The sequence below is a fragment of the Lethenteron reissneri genome, chromosome 47 (genome assembly GCF_015708825.2).
Source record: "Lethenteron reissneri isolate LAM-NWPU_2019-01 chromosome 47, ASM1570882v1, whole genome shotgun sequence".
In the NCBI taxonomy this organism is placed as follows: Eukaryota; Metazoa; Chordata; class Hyperoartia; order Petromyzontiformes; family Petromyzontidae; genus Lethenteron; species Lethenteron reissneri.
In genome coordinates this window covers 3,923,175-3,950,774 of record NC_083825.1, presented here as the reverse complement: position 1 = coordinate 3,950,774, position 27,600 = coordinate 3,923,175, and the positions used below count along the sequence as shown (strand labels likewise).

The 27,600-nt window shown below is 52.4% G+C and overlaps 1 protein-coding gene across 4 annotated transcripts in view; it reads left to right on the top strand.

Moving 5' to 3' along the window:
* Window positions 1–27,004, top strand: part of LOC133354338 (electrogenic sodium bicarbonate cotransporter 1-like) — an 87,204-nt gene extending 60,200 nt beyond the window's left edge. For 3 of the 4 annotated variants that reach the window (XM_061571095.1, XM_061571093.1, XM_061571096.1), the window contains 15 exons: window positions 672–846; window positions 1,582–1,715; window positions 3,482–3,753; window positions 5,625–5,701; window positions 7,421–7,621; window positions 9,371–9,484; window positions 12,953–13,114; window positions 13,717–13,895; window positions 16,013–16,085; window positions 17,568–17,636; window positions 19,656–19,829; window positions 20,934–21,116; window positions 21,584–21,674; window positions 22,834–22,915; window positions 23,792–27,004. In XM_061571095.1, the coding sequence (XP_061427079.1) occupies window positions 672–846; window positions 1,582–1,715; window positions 3,482–3,753; window positions 5,625–5,701; window positions 7,421–7,621; window positions 9,371–9,484; window positions 12,953–13,114; window positions 13,717–13,895; window positions 16,013–16,085; window positions 17,568–17,636; window positions 19,656–19,829; window positions 20,934–21,116; window positions 21,584–21,674; window positions 22,834–22,877 (1,948 nt within the window). In that variant the 3' untranslated portion in view covers window positions 22,878–22,915; window positions 23,792–27,004. The remainder of the gene's footprint in view (window positions 1–671; window positions 847–1,581; window positions 1,716–3,481; window positions 3,754–5,624; window positions 5,702–7,420; window positions 7,622–9,370; window positions 9,485–12,952; window positions 13,115–13,716; window positions 13,896–16,012; window positions 16,086–17,567; window positions 17,637–19,655; window positions 19,830–20,933; window positions 21,117–21,583; window positions 21,675–22,833; window positions 22,916–23,791) is intronic. The other variant, XM_061571094.1, reaches the window with a different exon arrangement.
* The last annotated feature ends 596 nt before the right edge of the window (window positions 27,005–27,600 follow it).

The window sequence follows — 27,600 nt, the reverse complement described above, 5'->3', positions numbered from 1 at the left end:
TTCGAATCCAGCGGGCCGCCGTGGTTATAATAACCGTAGTGATGACCACAGAGTGACCTGGGCACCTGGCTTGCAATCGGGCGTCAGTCTGCCGGCAGCAGCAGGAGGAGGCGGGGGGGGGGGGCGATGGTCGCTGCTGCTGTGTGCGTGACGCCCGATCGAGTGCTCTGCCATTTCCGAATTTGGCAAAAAATAATAATGATCAATAATAATGATCAATAATAATGATCAATAATAATGATAAATAATAATGATAAATAATTATAAATAATAATCACCAATAATAATCAATAATAATGATCAATAATAATGACCAATAATAATGATCAATAATGATGATAAATAATAATGATAAATAATAATGATCAATAATAATGATCAATAATAATGACCATTAATAATGATCAATAATAATGATAAATAATAATGATAAATAATAATTATAAATAATAATCACCAATAATAATCAATAATAATGATCAATAATAATGACCAATAATAATGATCGTTATTATTTTAATAATCCGTGACCGTGACGCCGCTCACGGTCTCGCGAACGACACCGCGGGGTCTTTGTTGACGTCCGCGGCGTTCGCCAGGTAGGGAGTGGGGGGGTGTGCAGAGTGATGACCGCTGGGCTGGTGGGGTGGGGGGCTCTGTGCCTCGGGCAGGTTCTTTGGGGGGCTCATCAAGGACATCAGGAGGAAGCTGCCGTGGTACATGAGCGACTTCTGCGACGCCTTCAACATCCAGTCACTGTCGGCCATCATCTTCCTCTACCTCGCCACCATCACCAACGCCATCACCTTCGGGGGCCTCCTGGGAGACGCCACCGAGAACATGCAGGTTCGAGACGCGCACGCGCACACGCACGTGCATGCACGCGCACACACGCATATACGCACGCACACACGCACGCGCATGCACGCACACGCACGTGCGTGCACGCACACGCACGCGCATGCACGCGCATGCACGCGCACGCACGCCAACAACACAGACGCCGACGCCACAACCCAACAAGTACACACACCAACACGCACCAACACACACCAACAGACACGTACACACCACCACACACCAACACACACCACCACACACCAACACACCCCCAACACACCCACGTAAAGACCAACACACACCGACACGCACCACCACACACCAACACACACACCAACACACACCAACACACACCGACACCTACAGACACGTACACACCAACACACACACCGACACACACCTACAGACACGTACACACCGACACTCACCGACACCTACAGACACGTACACACCAACACACACACCTACAGACACGTACACACCGACACGCACCAACACCTACAGACACGTACACACCAACACACACACCGACACACACCTACAGACACGTACACACCGACACGCACCGACACCTACAGACACGTACACACCAACACACACACCGACACACACCTACAGACACGTACACACCGACACGCACCGACACCTACAGACACGTACACCAACACACGCACCGACACCTACAGACACGTACACACCGACACACACCGACACGCGCTGCGTGTGCCGTCCCCCCGGCAGGGCGTGCTCGAGAGCTTCCTGGGCACGGCGATCGCGGGCGGCGTCTTCTGCCTCTTCGCGGGGCAGCCGCTCACCATCCTGAGTAGCACGGGGCCCGTGCTCGTCTTCGAGAGGCTCCTCTTCAACTTCAGCAAGTGAGCTGCGCCGGGTGCGCCTGTGTGTGGGGGCTAGTGAGGGTGGGGGTGAGTGTGGGGGTGAGCGAGTGTGGGGGTGAGTGAGTGTGTGGGTGAGTGAGTGTGGGGGTGAGCGAGTGTGGGGGTGAGCGAGCGTGGGGTGAGTGAGTGTGTGGGTGAGTGTGGGGGTGAGTGTGTGTGGGGGTGAGTGAGTCTGGGGGTGAGTGTTGGGGTGAGTGAGTGTGGGGGTGCGAGCGTGTGAGCGAGTGTGGGGGTGAGCATGGGGGTGAGCGAGTGTGGGGGTGAGTGAGTGTGTGTGGGGGTGAGCGAGCGTGGGGGTGAGCGTGGGGGTCAGTGCGTGTGGGGGTCTGCGTGTGGGGGTGAGTGTGGGGGTGAGTGAGTGTGGGGGTGAGTGAGGGAGTGTGGGGGTGAGTGAGTGTGGGGGTGCGAGCGTGTGGGTGAGTGTGGGGGTGAGTGCGTGAGTGTGGGGGTGAGTGAGTGTGGGGGTGAGCGAGCGTGGGGGTGAGCGAGTGTGGGGGTGAGTGAGTGAGTGCGTGGGTGTGGGGGTGATTGAGTGTGGGGGTGAGTGAGTGTGGGGGTGAGTGAGCGTGGGGGTGAGCGAGCGTGGGGGTGAGTGAGTGTGGGGGTGCGTTGCGCGAGTCTGCATTGACCATGGCTGATGATGACGAGAACCGTTTTGAGTATTCGTGGCGTGAACAAATCGCCCACGCGAGAGGGAAACGCGAGGAATCCACGGACGGGACGGGACAAAGTAAATAGTGCAAGGATGGCGAACACCGCGATGTGGGGGGGGAGGGGGGTAATCCGGAGGCTTCCCAAAAAAATTATTTATTGCGGGGACGAACAAAAACTGAATAATCGAAGGGAATCATCTTCTTGGTTCTTTCAGTAAAGTCACGTAGAAGAGAAGTAATAAAATAATAAAAATAAAACATTATAAAATAATTATTATAATAAAATAATTATTTTTTAAAATTATAATAAAATAATTATTATAATAAAATAATTATTTTATCAAAATAATAAAAATAAAACATAATAAAATAAATATTTTATTGTGCTTTATTTTTATTATTCTAAATAAAACATAATAAAATAATTATTTTATAAAAAATAATAAAATAATTATTATTTTATGTTTTAGTTTTTATTATTTAAAATAAAAATAATAAAATAAAATAAAAAATTTTACTTCCCTTCTACGTGACTTTACCGAAAGAACCAAGAAGATGAATCCCTGCAGTCACGAAAGCTTTAAATCGAAATCGAAAGGAAACTGCGAATGGCAGAAACGACGGCGCCCCCTGCTGGTGGCGAGCGGAGACCCCGAGGACCCTTGGACGCTCCTCTAAAATAAATACTAAACAAGAGCTTTGTGACGTCATATTTGAGGGGGGTCTGACTTTTTGTGACACCGTGTGACGAGTAAGAAGAATCACTCTGGTTGAACATAAGAGCGGCGGGGGGGGGGGGGGGTGCTCCGTCCGCGTGCATGTTAAACTTCTTTCGCACTGTACGCAGCGAATCGTGCGAACCGGAGGTGCGATTAGCGCGGGCGGCAAGCATTGATCAACATCGCTAAAGTGATCCGAATAAGCCTAACACGTAGGCTTGCGCGACCAATATCATCCATACTATTTTTTTGGGGGGTTAGATTGCGTTAATATATTTACGCGATCTAACCCGCCAAAAAAAACCTCTTCTCATGGATGATCCCAATAAAACTACTAATCGTAGCGATGACCACGTTGCGGCCACGTCTGCAGAGACAACAGCTTCGACTACCTGGAGTTCCGCCTGTGGATCGGCCTGTGGTCGGCGTTCTTCTGCCTCGTCCTCGTCGCCACCGACGCCTCGTTCCTCGTCAAATACTTCACGCGATTCACCGAGGAGGGCTTCTCGGCGCTCATCTCCTTCATCTTCATCTATGACGCCTTCAAGAAGATGCTCAAGCTGGCCGACTACTACCCCATCGACCCGGACTACAGGCCCGAGTACGTCACCTCCTACGGCTGTACCTGCCTGCCGCCAGTGCCAGGTGAGATGGCCTGCGCCCCCTCCTCCCTCTCTCCTACATCCCCTCTCCCCCCCATCATATATCCTCCTCCTCCTCATCATCATCATTCCTTCTCCTTTCTGTCACCATTCCTCCGCACGTCTACCTCGGTCACACGGCTACGTGGTCACTCGGTCAACCAGTCACGTGGCCACATGATTACCGTGTCAGGGTCACAGGGTCAAAACGGCCAAATGGCTATAGGGTCACACCGCTACATTTCTATAGGGTCACAGGGTCACATGGCCACACAGCCACATGGCTACGTGGTCACTCGGTCAACCAGTCACGTGGCCGCATGGTTACCGTGTCAGGGTCACAGGGTCACAGGGCCACATGGCTACGTGGTCACTCGGTCAACCAGTGACATGACCACATGGTTACCGTGTCAGGGTCACACAGTCACATGGTCACAGGGTCACATGGCCACATGGCTACAGGGCCCCCGCGTGACACCACGTGGTGCTGGGGTGTAAGTGGTTGATGCCGTTGAGTGCCTGCGGACTCACGCACTCAACGACCCTCGTCACGTGCCGTCGTCACCTGCCGTCATCACCTGACCCCTAACACCAGTTTCGAGAGATATCTGAAACAGCCCAGAACTGGTGTAGACATATACAACCACCGCTGGTTTAGCTGTGGCCGGAAAATCAAACTCGGGTCGCTGGGTTCATGGTGCTGTGTGCGAGCCACTGCACAACTGGTTAATGGACATTGTTTATCCGGGAGCTCCGGTTTCCTCCAGAGGTCGCAAACGGGTTTTGATTCCTTACCCGTACCCGGCCGCACCAGGGTCGCAAACGGGTACCCGTACCCGGCCGGGTACGGTAGGGTACGGGTATCGGGTACCTGATTGCGACCTCTGGGATGAAGCCACGTTGCAGGCGCGGGTGGGTTGATTCTAGGAACTTGAATTGTGAGAAGAGACAAGACGTTGGGAAATGAGTGACAAACAGTTACTCACCAGTGACTCACGGTCTACCCGTACCTGTACCCGGCCGCACCAGGGTCACAAACGGGTACCCGTACCCGTACCCGGCCGGGTACGGGTAGCCGGGTATCGGGTAGGGTACGGGTATCGGGTACCCGGTTGCGACCTCTGGTTTCCTCCGACACGTTATTTGTCCTGGAGAAATCTGATGCGCTATAAAGCAATTTTTTTCTTCACAGATGTCCAGTAAACGCCTATTAATTGGCTGAAAAACATTGTCATGTAAAATCATGTGATGCGGGACAACCCTCATGGGAAAAAACCAGTCCTACTATTCGGTGTGGCTTTCTGGGTATAATAGCGAATACATCTCAACAAATGCTATTGACGACGATGATGATGACGACGATGATATTAATGTGAGTAATATGAATTGAAGACTGACAGAGATAAGATATTGGCATTCGAAATGTATTGCTATAGAAGGATACTGCATCTAAGCTGGACCCAAAGAGTGACCAGTGTAGAGGTAGGTTAAAGATCGCACGTAGACGAAGATCTGATTGCAGGCAGTGATGAGAATGAAACTGGCACCTGTAGGATGGACAACAACAGGGACATTAAAAGTGCGTTATTCTGGCACCGAGAAGAGATTGTGGCCACTGCTTGAGCAACTTGGCACAAGACAGAGGAGAGTGGAAACAAGCGACGAAAGGCTTAGTGGACACGTGCTGGCCATCTGCCCATGGATCGCGACGACGACGATGACGACGACGAATTGACGAGGCGACTGCCAGGTTGCCGGGCAAGGAGCGCGTGGCTGCGACAACAACAACGACGAAAACAACAACAACGACAACAACGACAACAACAACAACCGCCACCATTGACCGCGATCATTGTCCCGCGCTCTGTGCCGCAGGGAACGCCACGGTTCTGGCAAACGACTCGGCCACCACGATGCCCTACGACCTCGGCTACGCTCTCAACGTCACCCTGGTGATGTTAGAAATTTTAAAAAAGATGTAACAAATTTTTTTTTAGATTTTTTTGTGTTAGAATCATTCTTACTATTTAATTTGTTTTGTTCATTTTTGTATTTATTTTTGCGGCGCTCGGATATGACGCAATCGAGCAAACAGAACTACGTCAGAGTGGTGGGACCTTTTTTTACAGGATCAAAGTATGAAAAAAAAAGAACAGGTTTTTACCATTTTTGGCAATAAAACAGGAGGTGTTAAGATGTTCAAACGCCAAAAAGTACTGCAATAACCACACCCGGTACTTGTGGTACTTGTGGTGAACATGCAAACAGACATAATATATGATGCGTTGTCAAATTGGTCCACACCAGAGACAGCAGCCTTCTTTAGGGCCTCGTCTCACCACCAGTGTCAGACCAGAGAAACACCAAAAGGTGAACAGCACAAGGACAATGCACGATCGGAGCATTTATAGCTCGGGGCGAGCAGCTACAAAAACGGGACCTTTTAGCCAGTATCAAAGTAGGAAAACAAAGAATAGGTTTCAGCCTTTCTGGCAATGATGAAACAGAACCACGTCTCAGCGAGAGTAGGAATGGGCGGTTGTACGGCTGCCTCGGCGTAGCATCGCACACGGCGGGGATGCTGCTGGATGCTTCTAGATGCTACTCACCACCACGCGCCTCAGTCTTTGTTCAGCCTGTGTATGGATGTCACGCACTTTACCCTATATTATATTTTATTCATTATAACGCCATTATTTCCTCACAATGCGGTGTTCTTCAGGAACGCGACTACCGCCTCGTGATAGGAGAACGGAGACTGTACGTACGAAAAAAGTTTAACTATTTACAAATGTCGATTTAAAGCTTTCGTGACTGCAGGGATTCATCTTCTTGGTTCTTTCGGTACTATTTTTTGGTTCTTTCGGTAAAGTCACGTATAAAGATAAAATAATAAATTAAATAATAGCATACGACGTTTCGATTGCAACACAAGCAATCATCATCAGGTATAAATGAAATAGCAACAAAAAATCTAACCAGAAAACTATAGACAGACATATAAGCAGACAGATATCACCAAGATACATAGAGAGGGTAACACAGGCACAGAGAGGGAGATCGTCTCTGTGGCGTTGCCTTAAATAGACAGAGGGGGGCGGAGGCAGAGAGAGGGAGGGGTTAGAGAAAAAATTAACATGTCAATGAGTACGAAGAACGCGTAGTAACGTACGCAGGCTTGAACATTAGGAGATAGGGAGAAAGAACATACTAAATTAAATAACCGAGCAAAATATCGAAATGTTATGTAATACAACACAGAGAGTCGGTCAACACACAATTAACGTATAGCCTGGTCGATTACGTATTTCAAAGATTGCTAAGTTAGAATTTAAGTGTGAAAATTCCAAAGAAAGACAAAACATAAACACAAGGGGAACGGAGACACACAGACAGGGCAGAACATAAGAACGACTTTACCGAATGAACCAAAGAATAATTCCTGCAGTCACGAAAGCTCCAAAATTAAGATCTTTTGGTAGTGTTTCATTCTTCACCTGAGGACGGCTGCTTGCGTTGTGGCCGAAACGTCGTGAGAATTATTTAATGTTTTATTTGTATTATTTTATTATTACCCTTCTACGTGACTTTACCGAAAGAACCAAGAAGATATTTACAAATGTATCTTTTTTTTTCCGTCTCTACCGAAAAACCTCGACGGCGGGGGACAGCCGCTGTTGGCGAACGCGACGTCGGTGGACTGGGCCCACCTGGGCAAGAAAGCCTGCCTGAGGCTCGGGGGCTCGCTGTCCGGGCCCTCGTGCAAGTACGTGCCCGACATCTCGCTCACCTCCTTCATCCTCTTCCTGGGCACCTACTCCTGCTCCATGTCGCTCAAGAAGTTCAAGACCAGTCGCTACTTCCCCACCAAGGTACCCGCCCGCCGACAGGGGGAGATGGGGGAGTGGTGGTGGTGGGGGGGGGGTTGTCTAGCAGCGTATATCAACTTTGAACCGTTACAACTTTTTAGCATATATCAACTTGGAACCGTTACAACTTTTTAGCATTTATCAACTTTGAACCGTTACAATTTTTTAACATATATCAACTTGGAACCGTTACACCTTTTTAACATATATCAACTTGGAACCGTTACAACTTTTTAACATATATCAACTTGGAACCGTTACAACTTTTTAGCATATATCAACTTGGAACCGTTACAACTTTTTAGCATATATCAACTTGGAACCGTTACAACTTTTTAGCATATATCAACTTGGAACCGTTACAACTTTTTAACATGTATCAACTTGGAACCGTTACAACTTTTTAGCATATATCAACTTGGAACCGTTACAACTTTTTAGCATATATCAACTTGGAACCGTTACAACTTTTTAGCATATATCAACTTGGAACCGTTACAACTTTTTAACATGTATCAACTTGGAACCGTTACAACTTTTTAGCATATATCAACTTGGAACCGTTACAACTTTTTAACATGTATCAACTTGGAACCGTTACAACTTTTTAGCATATATCAACTTGGAACCGTTACAACTTTTTAACATGTATCAACTTGGAACCGTTACAACTTTTTAACATATATCAACTTGGAACCGTTACAACTTTTTAACATATATCAACTTGGAACCGTTACAACTTTTTAACATGTATCAACTTGGAACCGTTACAACTTTTTAACATGTATCAACTTGGAACCGTTACAACTTTTTAACATGTATCAACTTGGAACCGTTACAACTTTTTAACATGTATCAACTTGGAACCGTTACAACTTTTTAACATGTATCAACTTGGAACCGTTACAACTTTTTAACATGTATCAACTTGGAACCGTTACAACTTTTTAACATGTATCAACTTGGAACCGTTACAACTTTTTAACATATATCAACTTGGAACCGTTAAACCTTTTTAACAGCGCCTGTTCGTTGCTGGGCCGCTTGGCTTTTCGTGGTCCCGTGTGCTCGGCAACTGTCGTGATGAAAAAAAAAGCGAACGATTAATTCTCATTCTAGTTTTTGCATTTTTTTGTTGCTTCTACTGCTGCGTTCCAAGCTTCACGCTCGTTTGTTGCGGGCGGGAGTTGCGCGTGGCCAGGGTGGGGGGGGAGCGACGGCGTCTTCCGGCGAGCGAGCAGTTTTGCCGTGGCTCCCTCCCGTTTGCTCCTCGCGCATTGGAGACGCCTCACTCCATCTCGCCGCCGCGTTACGGCACGGCGGCTCCTGCGATCGCGACGATGATACGATAATGATGACGATGTTGATGATGATAACACCACGACGTCCGATTCATAGAGCGCAGAATTCTTGCAGCGAGTCGCCAACGCAAGATGGGGTGTGGGACGGGGAGAGAGGCAACGGGCAATAAATAAATACTGGATTGCCAGCGTTGCCCACATTATCACGAAGGATTAAATTTAGAAATAAAAATCTGCCCATCGGTGGGCGCTGGGGAACGCAGATTAAAGTCGCTCGGCCGTCGGGGGGGGATGCCGTGCGACCTCCACCAGGGTCGGTGCTCGTCCGTCGGAGCAGCCAAAAGCGACGTCGGTGAATCGGTCCTCGCCGTTCCTTGCCCTGCCCTCACCTCCCATGTCCCTCCCCTGCTCCCCTTGCTCCCCCGCTCCCCCTTGCTCCCCCGAACGCCAGATCCGAAATCTCGTCAGCGATTTTGCCATCGTGCTGGCCATCGTGATCTTCTGCGGCGTGGACGCCATGGTGGGCGTGGACACGCCAAAGCTCATTGTCCCCACGGAGTTCAAGGTGACCCTTTGACCTGCGACCTCTTGAACTCAGCTCCGTCCACCTCTGCTGGCTGTGCGTCTACATGCGCGGCCTCCGTGGGAGGGTGGAGGGGGACACGCTGCACGTCAGCGCGCCCCCCGCCACCCCGTGGATCTCATTCTCCATCTCTCCCGAGCGAACAACACTCGCCGCCCCGTTGCCTCCATCGCTGAACCCAGCGCTACGTTTCTCGCTCGAGATTTTTTTCCCTTATTCTTGGTTCTTTCGGTAAAGCCACGTAGAAGGCAAATAATATAATAATAAAACATAATAAAATAAAAATTCTCACGACGTTTCGGCCACAACACAAGCAGCTGTCCTCAGGTGAAGAAACAGAGCTGTCGGAAAGACAGTGTCCCAATGAAACGTCGTGAGAATTTCTATTTTATTATGTTTATTTTTATTATTTTATTACTTCCCTTCTACGTGACTTTACCGAAAGAACCAAGAAGATGAATCCCTGCAGTCACGAAAGCTTTAAATCGAAATTCTTTCCCTTCTCGCAACTCTGCTCGAGGTCGCTCAGTCTGCGTCAGGCACTTACGCAAGAGCGCAAGAGATTGCGCCTGTCCACAGTAGCCCGATTATTATTATTATTGCTGCACCCTATAATCCTACGAAAGGGTTTACAGTAGAACCCCCTCTTAACGGCGGTTATTGGTTCCGCAAAAGCGGTCGTTTAGTGATTTTGGTCGTTAAGCGAGGAGAAGAAATGCACGTTAAAGGCTTAATTCGTTCCAATAGCATCGAAAGTTAACCCTTTTTCACCCAAAAACTTACTATAATATTTAAACAATGGATATTAATACATAAACATACTAACATATTTACTGTACCTACAACAGCCCGTCGTTAACAGGGGAATGGTCGCTAAGCGAACACATTGGACTCTATGGAGGCACTACACTACTCTACATTATACACGACACTATACACTACACTATACACTACACTCTACACTACATTATACACTACTATACACTACACGATACACTACGCTCTACACTATACACTACACATTACACTACTATACACTACACTACTATACACTACACTACTATACTCTACACTATACACTACACTATACACTACACTATACACTACACATTGGGCTCTATGGAGGCCCGTCGTTAACCGATTAGTCGTTAAGAGGGGCGGTCGTTAAGAGGGGATCTACTGTGTAACTGAAATAGCAACTGAGAAAGCAAGTAAACGATGAAAGGGCGTTCCGGACTCTTCCGCACTGAGATGAAGCGATGGCTGCAATCCTCGCCGCTCTGCGTCTGTGCGCACGTTTTATGCCCCCCCCCCACTGCCCCCCCCCCCCACTGCTCCCCCCCCCCCCTGCTCCCCTCCCCCCCCACAGCTCCCCCCCCCCACTGCTCCTCCCCCCCCCCACTGCTCACGGCCCCCCAGAAGCTCCCCTCCCCCTCCCCCCACCCCCCAACGATGGACGGCACCGCAGTTGCCGACTGTTAGGGAATCACATTCACGAGTTCGCCCGAAGCCCGGCAGGAAATAAAACTCCCCTCTCCTGGAGAAAGTCGCAGCGGCGACGAGATCCTCTGCGGCGTGGCATGCGTGTGCTCTCGGTGAGAGAGAGAGAGATGGGCGGCTCCGCTCGCTCGCTCATCCTTGCCACGCACGGAGAGCGACGTTGTCTCTGTCACTAATACGGTGTCTCTGTCGCTAACACGGTGTCTCTGTCGCTAACACGGTGTCTCTGTCGCTAACGCGGGGCGCTCCTCTATCAACACTCGCGTTTCTCTTTCGTTCCAAACGAGCCCGACTAACGCTCTCGGCTGCTCTGTCGCGACGCTTTTAACCGTGCTCGATGCTTTCGCTCCCTTTCCTCTTTCCCTCTTCTGTCATCTCTCTCCGTCCCTCCCTCTCTTCCTCACTCTCTCTCCGGCGTTCCGTTTGGGCCACCTCTACCCCCTTGTGCTCACCTGAACTCGGCTTCAGTGTCGCAAGCTCATAAGCGACTTTGCCATTATCATCGCAATCCTCACATTTGCGGGGCTGGACAGGGTGTTGGGCATAAACACCCCGAAACTTCAAGTGCCAACTTCGTTGAAGGTAATTCACTCTTTCCCCCTCCCTCCCTGTACTCCACCCTCCCTCCCCGCACTCCACGCACTCAAAAGACAAAGATTCCACCCCCCCCCCCCCCCGTGTGTGTAGGATTTAGCTGCCCGTCTGGGGCAAGTGTTGTTCGCGAGTGGCCACGGCACGTAGCGTGCGAGGCCGCGGGTGACGCCACTCAGACTCGGCGCGAGGCAGCGTGGCGGCGGGCTCGATAATTTCGCTCGCCGCAAGAAACGAAGTCGCGAAATTATTCGTCGAATTTTTTTTTTCGTGGGGATAAAAAAAAATGAGAGCCGTATTTATTTGAGTTTCATTCGATGAGTCGATGATGACAACGGCCGCCGGCCGCTCCCTGCTAGAGAGCGGAGGGCGACCGACCGACTGACAAAACGAACGCTTCACTCGCAGGCCGGTGCTGTGTTGCCCTCATGCCGCATGGGGACAGCTGCCACCGGGTGGGGGGGGTCCCCTAGGCCAAAAAAGCTGCTGCGATCTGAAACGTCTGTTATTTTTGTGGGCGTAATATAACCGCGAGTTGTTATATAATGAACGAGCTAAGTGCAGCGAATCGCCGGCTCAGAACGTCACCAACCAAGAGCCAAACCAGTTACCACGGTGGCTAGGAGATGTTAACTCCCTCGCCTGGTATGCAGGAGGTCGTGGGTACGATCCCTACCCTGACGCCTGTATATAGTATTTGGAGTTTGCGTGTCTCTCTCCCAGTGGTCGCGGTTTTTGCCTCCACATTTAGAACCGAAGCGCGTTTAGAGAATTTGACCGCTATAAATTGCCACGTGATGATAAGCCACTTCGTTGGGCTGTCATCTGTGGCCAGGTCGCTTCTGAAGAAGAGATACACAACTCAGTGGGCCTTACCTGGTGTAATGAAAAAGTTTAAATTTCGATTTAAAGCCTTCGTGACTGCAGGGATTCATCTTCTTGGTTCTTTCGGTAAAGTCACGTAGAAGGGAAATAATAAAAGAATAAAAATAAAACATAAAATTTTATTTTATGTTGTATTTTTATTATAAGATAAAAAAGTTTAGTTTACCAGAGAGCTTTCGCTTGGCTCGTGTCCAATATTCACTGGGATGACGAATATCATCATGCCTTTTGGCGTCCACACCAGAGCTGTCTCTGGTGTGGACCAATCAGTTTCAAGGACAATTCATAAATTATCAGAGTATTGTTTTTTTGCATTTTGACTGCAAGTATTGTGGTTAATGTAAACATGATTCCTTGCAAAAGGTGTCAGTTTTGTTGCCAAAAAAAGTGGAAAAGCCCTATTAGTATAAGTCGGTTGTTGTTGCTGCTGCCACTGCTCTGACCACGTGTCCCCGATGCCCCCGTGGTGCGTAGCCAACGAGCCCTCTGCGCGGCTGGTTCGTGAAGCCGTTCGGCGGCAACCCGTGGTGGGTGTACATCATCTCGTCGGTGCCCGCACTGCTCGTCACCATCCTCATCTTCATGGACCAGCAGATCACGGGCGTCATCATCAACCGCAAGGAGAACAAGCTGAAGGCACGCGGGGGGGGGGGGTGACGCGGTGGGGGGGGGTGCGGGGGGGAGACGCGGGGGGGGGGGGTGACGCGGTGGGGGAGGGGGGCAGGGGAAGACGTGGGGGGGGGACGTGGGGGGGGGGGGAGACGTGGGGGGGGGGGACGTGGGGGGGGGGGGAGACGTGGGGGGGGGGGACGTGTGGGGGGGGGACGTGGGGGGGGGGGGAGACGTGGGGGGGGGTAGGGGACGACGTGGGGGGGGAGCCGTGGGGGGGAGACGTGGGGGGGGGAGACGTGGGGGGGGAGACGTGGGGGGGGAGGGAGACGTGGGGGGGGGGGAGACGTGGGGGGAGGGGGAGACGTGGGGGGGGGTAGGGGACGACGTGGGGGGGGGGTAGGGGACGACGTGGGGGGGGGAGCCACGGGGGTGTGGGGGGGGGGAGACGTGGGGGGGGGGGGGAGACGTGGGGGGGGGGGGGGGAGACGTGGGGGGGAGACGTGGGGGGGGGGGGGGAGACACGTGTGCCTCTGCCACGTCACGTCCGTGCAGCGGTTATTGGTGCACTGAACCCGAGTTGGATTCCCGGCTAACATCAGTGGTCCTGCGCGGGTGCGGCTCTGCAGAAGGGGGCGGGGTACCACCTGGACCTGTTCTGGGTGGCGGTGCTCATGGCGCTGTGCTCCTTCATGGGGCTGCCCTGGTACGTGGCCGCCACCGTGCTCTCCATCGCCCACATCGACAGCCTCAAGATGGAGACCGAGACCTCGGCACCCGGCGAGCAGCCCAAGTTCCTCGGAGTGCGGTGCGCCCAGTCGCACCTCCTCGCCCTCACCCATCCTCTCTCATCCTCTCTCTCGCCCACCCTCACCCATCCTGACCCTCACCCATCCTGACCCTCACCCATCCTCACCCTCACCCATCCTCACCCTCACCCATCCTCGCGCTCGCCCATCCTGACCCATCCTCACCCTCACCCATCCTCACCCATCCTCACCCATCCTCGCGCTCGCCCATCCTGACCCATCCTCACCCTCACCCATCCTCACCCTCACCCATCCTCGCGCTCGCCCATCCTCACCCATCCTCACCCATCCTCTCTCTCGCCCATCCTCACCCATCCTCTCTCTCCCCTAATCCTGACCCATCCTCACCCTCACCCATCCTCACCCTCACCCATCCTCGCGCTCGCCCATCCTCACCCATCCTCTCTCTCACCCATCCTCACCCATCCTCTCTCTCACCCATCCTCACCCATCCTCTCTCTCACCCATCCTCACCCATCCTCACCCTCACCCATCCTCGTGCTCGCCCATCCTCACCCATCCTCTCTCTCACCCATCCTCACCCATCCTCTCTCTCACCCATCCTCACCCATCCTCTCTCTCACCCATCCTCACCCATCCTCTCTCTCACCCATCCTCACCCATCCTCTCTCTCACCCATCCTCACCCATCCTCTCTCTCACCCATCCTCACCCATCCTCTCTCTCACCCATCCTCACCCATCCTCTCTCTCACCCATCTTCACCCATCCTCTCTCTCACCCATCCTCACCCAACCTTACTCTCACGCGGCCGTGCACGAGCGAGCCGCGGCTCACTCACTGATGTAGCTCACTCACTGATGTAGCTCACTCACTGATGTAGCTCACTCACTGATGAAGCTCACTGACTGATGTAGCTCACTCACTGATGTAGCTCACTCACTGATGTAGCTCACTCACTGATGAAGCTCACTGACTGATGTAGCTCACTCACTGATGTAGCTCACTCACTGATGTAGCTCACTCACTGATGTAGCTCACTCACTGATGAAGCTCACTAACTGATGACACTCACTCACTGATGTAGCTCACTCACTGATGTAGCTCACTGACTGATGAAGCTCACTGACTGATGACACTCACTCACTGATGTAGCTCACTCACTGATGAAGCTCACTCACTGATGAAGCTCACTGACTGATGTAGCTCACTCACTGATGAAGCTCACTCACTGATGTAGCTCACTCACTGATGTAGCTCACTCACTGATGTAGCTCACTGACTGATGAAGCTCACTGACTGATGACACTCACTCACTGATGTAGCTCACTCACTGATGAAGCTCACTCACTGATGAAGCTCACTCACTGATGTAGCTCACTCACTGATGACACTCACTCACTGATGTAGCTCACTCACTGATGACACTCACTCACTGATGTAGCTCACTCACTGATGAAGCTCACTCACTGATGAAGCTCACTCACTGATGAAGCTCACTCACTGATGTAGCTCACTCACTGATGAAGCTCACTCACTGATGAAGCTCACTGACTGATGTAGCTCACTCACTGATGTAGCTCACTCACTGATGAAGCTCACTGACTGATGTAGCTCACTCACTGATGTAGCTCACTCACTGATGTAGCTCACTCACTGATGAAGCTCACTCACTGATGTAGCTCACTGACTGATGACACTCACTAACTGATGACACTCACTCACTGATGTAGCTCACTCACTGATGAAGCTCACTCACTGATGTAGCTCACTGACTGATGAAGCTCACTAACTGATGACACTCACTCACTGATGAAGCTCACTCACTGATGTAGCTCACTCACTGATGAAGCCACTAATGTACCTGACTAATGTATCTCACTGACTGATGAAGCTCACTAACTGATGACACTCACTCACTGATGTAGCTGACTAATGTATCTCACTCACTGATGTAGCTCACTCACTGATGAAGCCACTAATGTACCTGACTAATGTATCTCACTGACTGATGAAGCTCACTAACTGATGACACTCACTCACTGATGTAGCTGACTAATGTATCTCACTCACTGATGTATCTCACTCACTGATGAAGCTCACTCACTGCTGAAGCTCACTCACTGATGAAGCTCACTAACCCACTGTTATGCGCAGTGAGCAGAGGGTGACTGGGGTTGTCGTCTTCCTGCTCACGGGGGTCTCCGTCTTCATGGCTCCAATCCTCAAGGTACCAGCGGCAGTGCCGGACTAAGCTCGTTGCGGGGCCTGTAGCATGTGATGTTATAAAGGAGCCCTAAATAAATAAATACCCGACAAATATTAAAACACAAATGTTTTACTTGCATAGCAAAGTAATTGTATTTTTTCATTTGCTATACAGCCAGATAATACGACAAATCGCTAACCTGAAACACCCAGTCGTTCATAAAAGTTGAAGGCGGTATAGTACTATAGTAATAGAGCAAGTGCAGAATCACTGAACCGGAATTGATAGCTTGAAAGCATTTAGCGTGGGGCCCTTGAAAGTGCGGGGCCCGTAGCTACAGCATATGTAGCTACTACATGTGTAGTAGCTACATATGTAGTAGCTACATGTGTAGCTACTTTTGCTCCTGGGATAATCCGGCACTGACCAGCAGCGCTTCCGCGTAGCCTCGCCGCGTCTTGAGGAGCACCTCGGAATCAGGGAGCATCCTCCCAGATCTCGTGTTACCACCCGGCACACGAGTGGAATGCTGTGTCTTTGTTTTGCGGCTGTATATAAACTAAACTATAAACGATTTAAAATTGTTTTTATTTTACCAGGTAAGGCCCCCACTGAGCTATGTAGCTCTGTTTTCAGAAGGGACCTGGCGACACGTGGTAGCTCAACGGAAGCGGCTTATCGCGTGGAAATTGATAGCAGCCAAATGCTCTAAATATGAAGGGAAAAACCGGAGGAACCGGAGACAAATCCACGTAACCATGGGGGAGAACATGCTAACTCCAATTACACAGCAGGCGTCAGGGTTGGGTTTGAACCCACGACCTCCTATATACCAGGCGATGTAGTTTACATCTCACCACCATGGCACCCCGCGTATGCGTTGGGAGTGGTGGTGCAACAGTTAGCATGCCGCGCTACGAACCCAGGCGACCCCAGTTCAATTCCCTCTTGGCGCCAACACCGGTGACGGTCATCCGAACCGATCCTTGGCCTCCCATGTCGATTCAGCCTCAGATGAGCCCCTGGTGCGGTGTGTAAACATCGCCACTGGGGAGACAAAGGCGGCAGGGCGTGGTGCTGGCCACCCACCCCCTCGTGCGCAACGCCGGCCTTCAACGGTGCTCGCTGACAGCACTTGCCCCTACAGTCGTTTAAGGCTATCCGGAGGGGGGATCTTTGCCCGTAGCGGTTTGATGCGCCACCGCTCAATTCCCACTCGTGGTCAATATCGGCGGCGAATAATCTGAAGCGGTCCCGGGACTCCCGCTGGTCGACTCGGCCATGAACGAGTACTCGGTGCCATGTCCAAACATCCCCCCCCTCTCCTGTCCCTCCAAAGCGTGGCGTGACCGAGGGGGGTGCGGGGAGACCCCGTGTGTTCGGGTGGGTGGGGGGGGGTCCCTGTGTGATCACGGGGGGGGGGGGGACCCCGTGTGACCGTGGGGGGGGGGGGGGGCGGGGGGACCCCATGTGACCGCGTCTCGTTGTGTTGCCACTCCACAGTTCATCCCGATGCCCGTCCTCTACGGAGTTTTCCTCTACATGGGAGTGGCGTCTCTCAACGGAGTCCAGGTTCGTTGGCTCTCCGAGAATGTGCGGCCGCACATGCGTGGGGTGTGCGTGGGGGTGTGCGTTGGGGGTGTGTGCGTGGGGGTGTGCGTGTGGTGTGCGTTGGGGTGTGCGTGGGGGTGTGCGTGGGGGTGTGCGTTGGGGGGTGCGTGGGGGTGTGTGCGTGGGGGTGTGCGTGGGGTGTGCGCGGGGTGTGCGTTGGGGGGTGCGTGGGGGTGTGCGCGGGGTGTGCGTTGGGGGGTGCGTGGGGTGTGCGTGGGGGTGTGCGTGGGGTGTGCGTGGGGGTGTGCGTGGGGGTGTGCGTGGGGTGTGCGTTGGGGTGTGCGGGGGGTGTGCGGGGGGTGTGCGTGGGGTGTGCGTGGGGTGTGCGTGGGGTGTGCGTGGGGTGTGCGTGGGGTGTGCGTGGGGTGTGCGTGGGGTGTGCGGGCGTGAGTCGGCGCTCACACGAAAGCCCGGGGCAGCCTCTTTCCCACGAGAGAGATGTGGTGCATCTACACCCGCCCCTCTCCTTCACCCGTCTCCCTGCTGTTGTGACAGTCGGAGAATTCCCCGGGTGACAGAGACAAACGCAGTCATGCTGTCCCTCCCGCGTTTCCCTCCCCCCGCCACCTGTGAGCTCCACCTGTGTTTCCAACCCTCGTGGTATCTTCGGTGATTTATGCGATAATAACACACATTATTTGGTGATGCTGCTGGCTGCGGCGATGTACAGACGCAATTGACGAAGCTCAACGCATTCACCAATAGCGCTGTGGACCTTCGTCGAAAGCGAGCGTTTAATCCGAAATATGTCAGGCAATGTCCCCTGACCAGTGGTCCTGATAATCATCATCCGATCGCTGTGGTTTCAATACCAGATTTGAAGCTTTCGTGACTGCAAGGATTCATACTCTTAGGTTTTTTCGGTAAAGTCACGTAGGTAAAAAGAAATACGAAAATAAAATAATATAAGTAATAATAGAAATACAATTATAAATCACGACGTTTCGGAGGCAACACAAGTCTCCGTCATCAGGTGGGACCGTCACAGCTAAAATTACTGTATCAAGTGATACAGTGATACACTTGATACAGTAAATCTAATTCTAGATTTGAAGCTTTCGTGACTGCAAGGATTCATATTCTTAGGTTTTTTCGGTAAAGTCACGTAGATAAAAATAAAAATTAATGTAAGTAAAATAAAAATAATATAATGTAATAAAATACTTTTATTAATTTTTAATTTTATCTACGTGATTTTACCGAAAAAACCTAAGAACAGTAAATCTAGCTGTGACGGCCCCACCTGATGACGGAGACTTGTGTTGCCTCCGAAACGTCGTGATTTATTATTTGATTTCTCATATTTTATTTTATTTTTTATTTTTACCTACGTGACTTTACCGAAAAAACCTAAGAGTACGGTTTCAATACCGTTTCCGCGCTATGTTTAGGTTCGGTTTGTTCTCCCCCCCCCGCACCTCCGGTTGACGACGCACGGTGTCGAACGAAGTTCAACAGACGTGTGGTTCCCATACTGGTCTCCAAATGAACCGATGTGTCCCCAGTGGCTCCTCGCACGTTTCACCAAAGGGAGCCGATGGCACCGTTGCCAGCTTCAATATGCCTCTAACTCTCTCATATCACCTCCTCGCTGGGATGTCTCCTTCGTTAAGAGGTAGAGCGTATAACGACGCAGTGCCCCCGATCCACAAATACGAAGGAGGAGACATCGCAGCGATGATGCAACGACTAACCCCGTTAACTCCTGACGCGGATGTCTGGGCTTGACCACGTGAACGTGAAGTTGTAGCCGTTGCCCTGCAGCTACATCAGCAGCCGTACGCCAAGAAGACTACATCCTGCAAACTTCATTTGGAGCTTTCGTGACTGCAGGAATTATTCTTTGGTTCTTTCGGTAAAGTCACGTATAAAGATAAAATAATAAATTAAATTAAATACTAACACCCCGTACGCTGCTCTCTCTGCCCAACACCATCCCCCCCCCCCCCCCCGGTGGGCCCTCTGTCTCCGTCCCCGAAGTTCATGGACCGGATAAAGCTCTTCCTGATGCCTGCCAAGCACCAGCCGGACTTCATCTACCTGCGCCACGTCCCTCTGCGCCGGGTCCACCTCTTCTCCTTCATCCAGATCCTGTGCCTCGCGGTTCTGTGGATCCTCAAGTCCACCGTCGCCGCCATCATCTTCCCCGTCATGGTACGGAGATCGCCTCGCGACCGCTGCGACCGCGAGCCATGGCGGGCCCCGGGGAACGCATGGGCCCTCGTGTGTGGCCGAATTATTGCGAACGAGTGCGGGGTGGGGGGGTGGGTTGTGGGGGGGGGGGTGGGGTGGGGGGGGGGGTGGGGGGGGGGGGGTGGGGTGGGGGGGGGGTGGGGGGGGGGGGGTGGGGTGGGGGGGGGGGTTGGGGGGGGGGGGTGGGGTGGGGGGGGGTTGGGGGGGGTTGGGGGGGGGGTTGGGGGGGGGTTGGGGGGGGGGGTTGGGGGGGGGGGTTGGGGGGGGTGGGGGGGTGGGTTGTGGGGGGTGGGGGGGTTGGGTTGTGGGGGTTGGGGGGGTGGGTTGTGGGGGTGGTTTGGGGGGGTGGGTTGTGGGGGTTGTTTGGGGGGGTGGGTTGTGGGGGTTGTTGGGGGGGTGGGTTGTGGGGGGTGGGGGGGTGGGGTGGGGGGGTAGGGGCGGGTGGGGGGGCGGGCAGGTGGGGATTTGGCGGGGTTTGCCGGCTCCGTAGAGATGTTTTAACATCACCAGTGGGGAGACAAAGGCGGTCGGGCGTGGTGCTGGCCACCCCCACCAACTCGTGTGCCGTGCCGGTCTTTCATAGGCGCTCGCTAACAGCACTTTCCCCAAGTCCGTATGTTGGAGTTCTTTCGTGCTGTACATAGCCAACCGTGCAATACGAGGGGGGTCTTCGTGTATGTGTGTGTATTGAGGAGGCTAAACGGGCACGGTACGTTCTAGAGAAGACATCGACTGATGTGGCGGTTACAGAAGGATGTGGAGTTGGTTGGACTTACCGACGAGCGGTAGCCAGCGGTGTCAGGATCGGCCTCTGTGGAGGAGGTTCGTGAAGGACGCAATTGTTGATTACGAGGCAGTTGCCCTCCAGCAACGAACGGGGAGGCGGTCGGGCGTGGTGCCGGGCACCCCCTACCCCCCTCGCGTGCCTTCATTCAGTGCTTGCTAACAGCGCTTGCGCCAAGAGTTATGCAAGGCTACATGGGGGGGGGGGGGGGGGGGGCATCTTTGTCTGCGTTTGCCCTGCGCGGGCTCTCACCGAGGCGCGCGCGCACCCCTCTCTGCTAGATCCTGGCCCTGGTGGCCGTGCGCAAGGGCATGGACTACATCCTGTCCCAGCACGACCTGGGCTGGCTGGACGACGTGATGCCCGAGAAGGACAAGAAGAAGAAGGAGGACAAGAAGAAGAAGAAGAAAAAGAAGAGCAGCAAGCCGGGCGAGGACAGCGACGATGACGACGACGAGGAGGAGGTGAGCTGTGGGGTGACACCGATCCTGCAGGAGTGCAGCTCTGTTTAAAGCTTTCGTGACTGCAGGGATTCATCTTCTTGGTTCTTTCGGTAAAGTCACGTAGAAGGGAAATAATAAAATAATAAAAATAAAACAATAAAATAATTATCACGACGTTTCGGCTACAACGCAAGGACGGCTGCTTGCGTTGTAGCCGAAACGTCGTGAGAATTCTTTTATTTTTATTATTTTATTATTTCCCTTCTACGTGACTTTACCGAAAGAACCAAGAAGAGTGCAGCTCTGTTTGCTTGGTGCTTGTCTTTGCTTGGGTGTGGAGCTCTACGGGTTGATAGCAGACAAGAGGAGTTTAGCCCACGGGTCGGTAGCCCTGGGAATCTGACCTTCGGCGTCTCTCCCCTAACGCCAAAGGGCAGCGAGTTGTCTTTGCCTGACAGCCACCACCACCACCCCCCTCCTGTCGGCAGCAGGCACAGCCCGGCGGGACGGAGGCGGAAAAGTCGGTGGTGAAGATCCAACTCGAGACTGCAGAGCTGCAGCCCTTCCTGCGGCAGCAAGGTAGGCTGGAACGTCGGGCACGCACGCACGCACACACGCACGCACACACACGCACGCACACACACGCACGCACACACACCCGCACACACACGCACGCACACATGCACCCACACACGCGCGCCCAATAATTGTTGACTCCATCCTGATGACGAACGCTTGTGTTGCGATCGAAACGACGTAGTTTTTTTCGTCATTTTTGTTATTTTCTTTGAACCTATCTACGTGACTTTACCGAAAGACCCAAAGAATATGAATTCCTGCAGTCACGAAAGCTTTAAGTCAAGTGATGCGATAGTGGAAAAGGTAAATGCACTCACCGCTGCATATCCATCAGAGCTGGACATGAACTTTGCCAACGAACTCATCCAATTCAAGTCTTTCATGTCTGACTCTGAGGGTGAGAAGTGCCCAACTAAATTGCTTGAGACGTTGCAGGCACCTAATCTTCAGTCAGTGTTCCCCAATGTTTTCGTGGCACTTCGGATTTGTCTAACTTTGCCAATGACCAACTGCCAGGGTGAGCGGACATTTTCCCTTTTAGGCAGGATAAAAAATCAACTGCGGAGTAGCATGTGCCAAGCACATCTCAGCTCATTGTCACCTGTGTCAATGGAGTCAGACCTTGTCAGACAGCGAGATTTTGACGATCTAGTGGATGATTTTGCGAGGAGGAAGGCAAGAAAGACACCAATATAGGAAAGCCGGGGAGGGGAGGGGGGGGGGGCTCACGGGACCATGATCTGGCCCTGCCCATGGTCCACTCAAAAACCACTTCCACTGCACAAAGCATGGCAGCAGCGGATGGCCGACGATGCACAAATGGAAAATTAAAAACTCGCCGGTAGCGGTGTGCCACTGCGGTCGTCCAGAACAGACCGTATCAACGTATGACGACGCAGTGATCCCAAGGAGACATCACGGCCGATACACACCACACGCTACCGCCGCTCCTGACGCGGCTGTCCGGCTTGACCACCTCAATGTGAAATTGTAGTCGTTGCTCTGCATCGGCGGCCGTACGATCAGTCGAAGAAGATTGGGCGCCATCCTCTCTCAAGTTGCCGACCCATTCTAGTTGGCCAGTCGCGGTGAGCGGCTAGCGGCGAGCGTGGCGAGCGTGCACAACCACGGCAAACGTCTTTTTGTCTCCCCCTCCAAGGTGACGACGTCCCCACAATCACGGAGCGCCACACCACGTGCTGATGCGGCGGCGGCGGCGCACACGAACCACTCCCGGACAGGTGAGCCCAGAGGCTGGACCCCACACCGCCACACCCCCCCGGACGGGGGAATGCCGGGGCCTGCTGTAGCCTTGGGCTTGGAGGTGACGGCACACAGCAACACCGCAAATGGGTTGAGAATCTACATCGCGCGGAGATGCGCGAGCCGTTGCTCCCTCGAATTCAGGTTTTTTTAAATCCTTTATATTAAGTTCGCTTGCTTGCTTGCTTGCTTGCTTACGACCGTGCAAATCTTTCGGTCGTTTTTTAACCCACTTCCCGTGATCCAATCGAGCTGACATTTTGCACACAGACTCGTTGTGCGAGACAATTAATGTTCGTGAAAATTTTTTTCAAAAATTTTACACTGTTTAGGGAAAACAAATTAAATAATTACCAATTGCTTAATACTGGCAGACAATCATCTGACCCATAGGTGGCAGCCATCTCAAGCCAGAGGACGAGAGGACTCTAGCCGCCACGCATATAAAGGATTTATAGTGAAAAGCTTTGTTTTTACGGGTTATACTTATTTATTTCTCCGCATCCTCCCAATGCCCCCTGCACACGAACCCAAACGCCGCTTAAAATGGAGTTGCGCAAGTAGCCCAACAGCGGCATCTTCCTTGAAAATGCGCATTGAGACTCGGTGAAGATTGCTCTGGAAATAAAAAGGGAATTCGTATCATTTGACGTATTCTCCGGATCGTAAGATGCTCCGGAAAAAGTAAGACGGCACCCCAAAACTTGCATCTTCAAGGTTGCAAAAGTCTGATCTCTCACACACACCTTATAACCCCCCCCCCACCACCATGAATGTATCTTTAGAAGAACCGTCTTTGAATGCGGTTTTCACGATGATTAACTCTCCAATGCTGGCGCGTGCACCTCTGCCAGGTGGTGTTCATGCTGACGTGGCCACTGGCTCCAGACTCCGACGGTGCCCGTACCACCCCCCCCCCGGGTCTCCACCGCCATACCGCCACCGGGCACCTTGCGGCGCGAGGAAATCCGCGCGCCTCCCCCCCCCCCCCCCCCCCTCCGTGCAGGCAAACGTGAAAACGATCGAAACGCGTTGCGCTTTGAGATATAGCTGTAATAAGCGAAAGCGCTGAAGCTAAGTCAATATAACCCCGTCGTTAACACGCAGTCATTAATGCAAACGGAGACGATCGTTGTTAACTAAAATATACGGCCGTCGGAGTTTGGTGGAATTACGCGACGGACGTTGGCGGAGAGACGAGCGCACGGAGGAGGCGGCGGCCGCGTTGGCCAACGCCACGCGCAACAGAATCCCTCGGCCGCACCATGTGCTGCAGCAGCAGTTCATGCCCTGCTGCAGGAGCAGCAGTAGCTCATGCCCTGCTGTTGCAACCATCGCACATCGGCTCCAACAGAGCCACCTACGCAATGGTTGTACTTTTGCGTTTCAATTCTTCCTCCACGTGGCTATTTCTCCCCCCCCCCCCCACCCCGAGGAAGAGTCACGAGTTTCTGCGTACACTTTGGGAGAACCAAGCATTTCTACGCGGAGATTAGTGCTCGTGCGTGTGTTCCGACGGCAGAGAAACGGTGCCGATTTTTTTTTGTTCCCCCCTCTTTCCTGGGTCGTGCGATTTCTGCCGCAAACGCTGCGGTGAGTCGAGGAGCAGCGCGGCGCGTAGACGTTCGGGCGACGTTCGGGTGACGTTCGGGCGACGTTCGGGCGACGTTCGGGCAACGTTCGGGCGACGTTCCCGCGACGTTCGGGCGACGTTCCCGCGACGTTCCCGCGACGTTCCCGCGACGTTCCCGCGACGTTCCCGCGACGTTCGGGCGTCGTTCCCGCGACGTTCCCGCGACGTTCCCACGCTGTCACGTCAGTGAACGGTATTCGCCCTCCCGAAGGAGGATGATGCGATGGACGAATTCGCCTTTTAGGTACCGGCGATTTTATTTATTGACACTTAAAAAATAAATCATTCGCTCCGTTGTAGAACTGATTATATTTAAAAAATATATATATAGAATTTTTAGTTTAAAAAAATAAGCGGAAGTGTAGTTTGAAATGTTGCGTGCTCTGTTCGAAGAAAAAAAACAAATGTGTTTTAAACAGTGCAGCGTAAACCTGCAGAGCTATTATTATTTTAGAACATTCACTTGAATTCACGAATCGCGCGCTAAGCATATTTTTATATCGGCTTAACGAAAACATTTTTTTTTTAGTCGTAAGCGAAATTATAACTTTAACACCACCAATTAAAATTTGCACACTGTAATACTATATACTCAAAAGTAGTCTGAATAAAATACACGCGATAACATCAGTTAACAAGTGGCACGTCCCATCAGTGTAAACACGTCGGAGGCTTTCTCAACTCATGTTACAGAATTTTTTTTAGGTCAGATGGCTTAAGTTAAATGTGTCTTACACCCTCCTCCACCTGACACACAGCAGAGGTCGCAACCGGGTACCCTGATACCCGAACCCTACCCGATACCCGGCTACCCGTACCCGGCCAGGTACGGGTACCCGTTTGCGACCCTGGTGCGGCCGGGTACGGGTAGGCCGTGAGTCACTGGTGAGTAACCGTTTGTCACTCATTTCGGGTAGGGTACGGGTACGGGTAGGGAACGGGTACCTTTACCCGGCCGGGTACGGGTACGCATTTGCGACCCTGGTGCGGCCGGCTACGTGTACGGGTAAGGAATCAAAACCCGTTTGCGACCTCTGACACACAGACAATGAAGTTGTCACGTGAACAACCGTGCCACGTTACAACTGCTTCAGCAGCAAAATGATCAGCAGTGTGTTGGACAGCAATCTAACAACACTGAACAATTTTCACATTTCTAATGGAAACTTTACCAGGTATAGAGGCCACTGTGCTACGAGGTCTGTTTCAGGGGCAAGTTGGGTCACACACGATATCATCAGCCATCACACGTGGGGATGTATCGTCGTAATCAAAGTAAACTGAATACATGTTTCTGAATGTGGAGGGTAAACCCGGAGGACCCAGACAAAAACCCACGTGACCACAACCAGAGAACACTCCAAATATACAATCCTCTATGCATAGCAGGCGAGGGAGATAACGTATGCGTGGATTGCGAACGACACAGCTGGTGCTGCTGAACCACAAATTGGCAGATTGATCAGCACGTGACTTCTTTATGAATTGGCTATGTCGGGTGGTGGAGGGTGTACGCCACAAGCTTTACTCGCCGCGGCCATCCGCCCCAGACTCCGATTATGAAATTTCCATCGGGGTTTATTTTCAGCGGCGCTCTGCGTGCCCAGAGTGGCCGGCTGGACGATGCACGCGCTCATTTCACGGTGGTGCAACAACGCTGCCAATATTACGGGGAGGTGGGGGGGGGGCTTGTCGTCTCCCAACCCCCCTGCGAGACCTCGCCCTGGGCATGCCATGTGTACCGTGACAGACGGCTCAAATGTGCAACTGTAAGTGGCACCGCTGGGCATAAAGCAAACTAATAAAAACGAAATAATTCTTCCAATGGGTCCCCCCCCTCCCTGCACTGCCGGCACCGGCAATGCACCGCTGCACGTGTGCCGTGCACAGCAGAGCGAGGCAGGAAACGTGTTCACGCGACGACTGTAATAAACCGAGAGCAAGAGGGTTGGGGCAAACGAAACGAGAGGCAAAGCCCTCTGGTAAGGGGCGAACCGCGCAGTTTTTCGCAAAGGTGCCACCCCCTCCCATGGGGACGACCTCGACACGTCAGTTGGGGCGGCGAGGACGTTCCAATCTCATCTCGATGTTCCGATGGGGCTGCAAGTCCCCCCCACCCACCCACCCCGGTTCTTAAGTAGTTGTGGACTTGCTCCGTGGAGGGGGGGGGGGGTGGGCGCAGACCGCGACGCGGGGTGCTTACCGAACAAAAGGGCAGCAGAGCGAACCGGAGGCGGCGCCACGCTTGAAATACCGCAGCGTGCGCACCGGAACCGTGGTTCGGTTGGCGTGGAACCGTCTCCGGATAGCGCCGCTTGTTAAACACCGGTGGCAAACAGAACAAATGGATTTCAAAACGACAGGTATTAGATTGTTTTTTTTTTCATTTAACTTGTTGGAAAAACTGCGTATAAGAATAAAGAATTTAACAGTGCTTACACGTTGTACATTGGCGTTACTTTCTCTGCAGGTGAAATCAAAAGGGTGAAAGGTGCGCGACCCCCACCCCCCCTTGCAATTGCTTGCTCTCAAAGCCACTGCTGGTGGAAGTGGGTGATAGAATCAAACCGGTGACCTCCGTTTTACAAGTCCAGTGGACTGACCATTACACTGCTGCGGCAGCTCCCACACACACTATGTAGGCCGCACTTGTGCCACGCTACACCGCCAGTGTCACGCGAGGAACGCCAGTGTCCCGCACTACACCGTCAGTGTCACACGAACAACACCAGTGGCCCGCACTACACCGGCCAGTGCCACGCAACCAACAAGTGTCCCGCGCTACACCACCAGTGTCACACGAGCAACACCAGCGTCCCGCACTACACCGGCCAGTGCCACGCAACCAACAAGTGTCCCGCACTACACCACCAGTGTCACGAGCAACACCAGTGTCCCGCGCTACACCGGCCAGTGCCACGCAACCAACAAGTGTCCCGCGCTACACCACCAGTGTCACACGAGCAACACCAGTGTCCCGCGCTACACCGGCCAGTGCCACGCAACCAACACCAGTCCCGCGCTACACCG